This window comes from Pongo abelii, chromosome 5 (genome assembly GCF_028885655.2).
Source record: "Pongo abelii isolate AG06213 chromosome 5, NHGRI_mPonAbe1-v2.0_pri, whole genome shotgun sequence".
In the NCBI taxonomy this organism is placed as follows: Eukaryota; Metazoa; Chordata; class Mammalia; order Primates; family Hominidae; genus Pongo; species Pongo abelii.
This window is the reverse complement of record NC_071990.2, coordinates 31,563,011-31,567,967: the sequence shown is the minus strand read 5'-3', so window position 1 is coordinate 31,567,967 and position 4,957 is coordinate 31,563,011. Positions and strand designations below refer to the sequence as shown.

At 57.2% G+C, this 4,957-nt stretch overlaps 1 protein-coding gene across 5 annotated transcripts; it reads left to right on the top strand.

Annotated features, from left to right (window-relative positions):
- The first annotated feature begins 368 nt into the window (after positions 1–368).
- DKFZP469I0912 (protein) lies at positions 369–3,720 on the top strand. 5 transcript variants are annotated; one of them, XM_024249068.3, is made up of 8 exons: positions 369–513; positions 643–912; positions 1,155–1,430; positions 2,007–2,282; positions 2,387–2,503; positions 2,945–2,977; positions 3,084–3,131; positions 3,297–3,720. In XM_024249068.3, exons 1-7 carry the CDS (start codon positions 441–443, stop codon positions 3,125–3,127), a joined length of 1,089 nt encoding a protein of 362 aa, XP_024104836.1. In that variant the 5' UTR covers positions 369–440; the 3' UTR covers positions 3,128–3,131; positions 3,297–3,720. The 5 variants fall into 5 exon arrangements, with proteins under 5 accessions (XP_024104836.1, XP_024104835.1, XP_054414635.1 ...); XM_024249069.3 differs by having other exon boundaries at positions 400–513; positions 755–912; XM_024249067.3 differs by having other exon boundaries at positions 2,945–3,131.
- The last annotated feature ends 1,237 nt before the right edge of the window (positions 3,721–4,957 follow it).

Below are 4,957 nucleotides of genomic sequence, written 5' to 3'. Positions count from 1 at the left end.
AAGGAGTGGGAGGCAGGGAGTCCAGTTCAGGGACGGGGATTCCAGGAGGAGAAGTGAAGGGGAAGGGGGTGGGCGCAGCCTGGGGGTCTCTCCCTGGTTTCCACAGACAGATCCTTGTCCAGGACTCAGGCAGTGTGACAAAGAGGCTTGGTGTAGGAGAAGAGGGATCAGGACGAAGTCCCAGGTCCCGGGCGGGGCTCTCAGGGTCTCAGGCTCCGAGGGCCGTGTCTGCATTGGGGAGGCTCAGCGTTGGGGATTCCCCACTCCCCTGAGTTTCACTTCTTCTCCCAACCTGTGTCGGATCCTTCTTCCAGGATACTCGTGACGCGTCCCCACTTCCCACTCCCATTGGGTGTCGCGTGTCTAGAGAAGCCAATCAGTGTCCGAGTTCTAAAGTCCCCACGCACCCACCCGGACTCAGAGTCTCCTCAGACGCCGAGATGCGGGCCATGGCGCCCCGAACCCTCCTCCTGCTGCTCTCGGGGGCCCTGGCCCCGACCGAGACCTGGGCCGGTGAGTGCGGGGTCGGGAGGGAAAGGGCCTCTGCGGAGAGGAGCGAGCGGACCGCAGGCGGGGGCGCAGGACCCGGGGAGCCGCGCCGGGAGGAGGGTCGGGCGGGTCTCAGCCCCTCCTCGCCCCCAGGCTCCCACTCCATGAGGTATTTCAGCACCGCCGTGTCCCGGCCCGGCCGCGGGGAGCCCCGCTTCATCGCAGTGGGCTACGTGGACGACACCCAGTTCGTGCGGTTCGACAGCGACGCCGTGAGTCCGAGGGTGGAGCCGCTGGTGCCATTGATAGAGCAGGAGGGGCCGGAGTATTGGGACCAGGAGACACAGAAAGCCAAGACCCAGGCACAGAATGACCGAGTGAGCCTGCGGAACCTGCGCGGCTACTACAACCAGAGCGAGGACGGTGAGTGACCCCGGCCCGGGGCGCAGGTCACGACCCCTCATCCCCCACGGACGGCCCGGGTCGCCCCGAGTCTCCGGGTCCGAGATCCGCCCCGAGGCCGCGGGACCCGCCCAGACCTTCGACCGGAGAGAGCCCCAGGCGCCTTTACCCGGTTTCATTTTCAGTTGAGGCCAAAATCCCCGCGGGTTGGTCGGGGCGGGGCGGGGCTCGGGGGACTGGGCTGACCGCGGGGACGGGGCCAGGGTCTCACACCTGGCAGAGGATGTATGGCTGCGACGTGGGGCCCGACGGGCGCCTTCTCCGTGGGTATTGCCAGTTCGCCTACGACGGCAAGGATTACATCGCCCTGAACGAGGACCTGAGCTCTTGGACCGCCGCGGACACCGCGGCTCAGATCACCCAGCGCAAGTGGGAGGCGGCCCGTGAGGCGGAGCAGTTGAGAGCCTACCTGGAGGGCCTGTGCGTGGAGTCGCTCCGCAGATACCTGGAGAACGGGAAGGAGACATTGCAGCGCGCGGGTACCAGGGGCAGTGGGGAGCCTTCCCCATCTCCTATAGGTCTCCCGGGATGGCCTCCCACGAGGAGGGGAGGAAAAGGGGATCAGCCCTAGAATGTCGCCCTCCCTTGAATGGAGAATGGCATGAGTTTTCCTGAGTTTCCTCTGAGGGCCCCCTCTGCTCTCTAGGACAATTAAAGGATGACGTCTCTGAGGAAACGGAGGGGAAGACAGTCCCTAGAATACTGATCAGGGGTCCCCTTTGACCCCTGCAGCAGCCTTGGGCACCGTGAATTTTTCTCTCAGGCCTTGTTCTCTGCCTCACACTAAATGCGTTTGAAGGTCTGATTCCAGCTTTTCTGAGTCCCTCGGCCTCCACTCAGGTCAGGACCAGAAGTCGCTATTCCCCCCTCAGAGACTAGAACTCTCCAAGGAATAGGAGATTATCCCAGGTGCCTGTGTCCAGGCTGGTGTCTGGGTTCTGTGCCCCCTTCCCCACCCCAGGTGTCCTGTCCATTCTCAGGGTGGTCACATGGGTGCTGCTGGAGTGTCTCATGAGAGACGCAAAGCGCCTGAATTTTCTGACTCTTCCCATCAGACTGCCCAAAGACACACGTGACCCACCACCCCGTCTCTGAACATGAGACTATCCTGAGATGCTGGGCCCTGGGCTTCTACCCTGCGGAGATCACACTGACCTGGCAGCGGGATGGGGAGGACCAAACTCAGGACACCGAGCTTGTGGAGACCAGGCCAGCAGGAGATGGAACCTTCCAGAAGTGGGCAGCGGTGGTGGTGCCTTCTGGAGAAGAGCAGAGATACACATGCCATGTGCAGCACGAGGGGCTGCCGGAGCCCCTCACCCTGAGATGGGGTAAGGAGGGGGATGAGGGGTCGTGTGTCTTCTCAGGCAAAGCAGGAGCCCTTCTGGAGCCCTTCAGCAGGGTCAGGGCCCCTCATCTTCCCCTCCTTTCCCAGAGCCATCTTCCCAATCTACCATCCCCATCGTGGGCATTGTTGCTGGCCTGGCTGTCCTAGCAGTTGTGGTCATTGGAATTGTGGTCCCCGCTGTGATGTGTAGGAGGAAGAGCTCAGGTAGGGAAGGGGTGAGGGGTGGGGTCTGGGTTTTCTTGTCCCACTGGGGGTTTCAAGCCCCAGGTAGAAGTGTTCCCTGCCTCATTACTGGGAAGCAGCATCCACACAGCGGCTAATCCAGCCTGGGACCCTGTGTGCCAGCACTTACTCTTTTGTGCAGCACATGTGACAATGAAGGACGGATGTATCACCTTGATGATTACGGTGTTGGGGTCCTGATTCCAGCATTCATGAGTCAGGGGAAGGTCCCTGCTAAGGACAGACCTTAGGAGGGCAGTTGGTCCAGGACACACACCTGCTTTCCTCATGTTTCCTGATCCTGTCCTGGGTCTGTAGTCATAGTTCTGGAAATTTCTCTTGGGTCCCAGACTAGGGGGTTCCTCTAAGATCTCATGGCCCTGCTTCCTCCCAGTCCCCTCACAGGACATTTTCTTCCCACAGGTGAGAAAGGAGGGAGCTACTCTCAGGCTGCATGTAAGTGGTGGGGGTGGGAGCGTGGAGGAGCTCACCCACCCCATAATTCCTCCTGTCCCACGTCTCCTGTGGGCTCTGACCGGGTCCTGTTTTTGTTCTGCCCCAGGCAGCGACACTACCCAGGGCTCTGATGTGTCTCTCACGGCTTGAAAAGGTGAGATTCTTGGGGTCTAGAGTGGGCGGGGGATGCGGCAGAGGGGAAAGGCCTGGGTAATGGAGATTCTTTGATTAGGACGTTTCGAGTGTGTGGTGGGCTGTTCAGAGTGTCATCACTTACCATGACTGACTTGAATTTGTTCATGACTGTTGTTTTCTGTAGCCTGAGACAGCTGCCTGTGTGGGACTGAGATGCAGGATTTCTTCACGCCTCCCTTTTGTGACTTCAAGAGACTCTGGCATCTCTTTCTGCGAAGGCATCTGAATGTGTCTGCATCCCTGTTAGCATAATGTGAGGAGGTGAAGAGACAGCCCACTCCCGTGTCCACCGTGACCCCTGTTCCCATGCTGACCTGTGTTTCCTCCCCAGTCATCCTTCCTGTTCCAGAGAGATGGGGCTGGATGTCTCCATCTCTGTCTCAACTTCATGTGCACTGAGCTGCAACTTCTTACTTCCCTACTGAAAATATGAATCTGAATATAAATTTGTTTTCTCAAATATTTGCTATGAGAGGTTGACGGGTTAATTAAATAAGTCAATTCCTAGAATTTCAGAGAGCAATTAAAGACCTGAGAACCTTCCAGAATCCGCATGTTCGCTGTGCTGAGTCTGTTGCAGGTGGGGATGGAGAAGGCTGTGAGGAGGCGAGTGTAGACGGGGCCTGTGCCTAGTTGCTGTTCAGTGCTTCATGAGCTTTATGTTGTCAGTCCTCAGCTGGGTCACCTTCACTGCTCCATTGTCCTTGTCCCTTCAGTGGAAACTTGTGCAGCGGAAGCTGTGACCACAGAGGCTCAGACATCGCCCAGGGCGGCCCCTGCACATGGGGGTCTCTGTGAGTTCTGAGACAAATTTTCAGAGCCATTCACCTCCTGCCCTGCTTCTAGAGCTCCTCTTCTGCTCTGCTCGCCTGCCCTCTCTCCCTGCCCTGGTTCTAGTGATCTTGGTGCTGAATCCAATCCCAACTCATGAATCTATAAAGCAGAGTCTAATTTAGACTTACATTTGTCTGTGAAATTGGACGCATCATCAAGGACTGTTATTTCCTGAAGAGAGAACCTGATTGTGTGCTGCAGTGTGCTGGGCCAGGGGGTATGGGGAGGGGGGTTGCTGTAGAAAAAGGGATGGGGGAGGGAGGGCACACAAGCAGCACTGCTGAGAAAAACATAGGCGGCCTCTATCTCAGTGTGAGGGGACCTTGTGCTGTAGCTGCCACAAAACAGAATTTGGCCTGAGGCTATGTTAATAAAGATACTGCCTTTAGAATAGGAGGTTCTCTACAGTGATCATTCATTCAACTCACCTTTGTCATTGGCCAGACATAGGACAGAATGGTTCTGCATCTGGGGAACACCACTGAAGTTATAATCAGAAAAATCTCTGACCTTTTGTAGCGTATGTTCCAGTGGGAAGAGGCAGATGATAGATTCACTATAACCAGAGTAAGGAAGGAAAGTGCTAGAAGGTGGTAAGTGCTGTGAGGCAGGTGATCCAGGATGTGGGCAGTGGGGACAGGGAAAGTGGCTGTTGTGCTGGGTAGTCAGTGTGTGCCTTGTTGCAAAGGCGACCTCTGAGGAAAGACTGAGGGACATGAGGATGTCTGGGGAAGTTCTTTCCAGGCAGAGAACCTCTAGTCCAAATGCACTATGGCAGGAAGGTGTCTGTGTTCCCAGGAGAGCAAGGAGGCCAGGAGGGCTCGACAGAGAGAAACTGAGGTGAGGTCAGAGGTGTGACCAGAGCAGGTGGGCTTGAGAGGAGTGGGGTTGGATCTGACCTTTGCTCTGAGTGGGATGAAGAGTTAGAGGACAGTTTTGAGCAGAAGAGGG

Excerpts from the sequence above, each read along its gene's own strand:
- DKFZP469I0912 (XM_024249066.3), top strand. The coding sequence starts at position 441 with ATGCGGGCCATGGCGCCCCGAACCCTCCTCCTGCTGCTCTCGGGGGCC. Across the intron at positions 1,431-2,006 it reads GGAGACATTGCAGCGCGCGG|ACTGCCCAAAGACACACGTG; the intron begins GTACCAGGGGCA and ends TCTTCCCATCAG. Across the intron at positions 2,283-2,386 it reads GCCCCTCACCCTGAGATGGG|AGCCATCTTCCCAATCTACC; the intron begins GTAAGGAGGGGG and ends CTCCTTTCCCAG.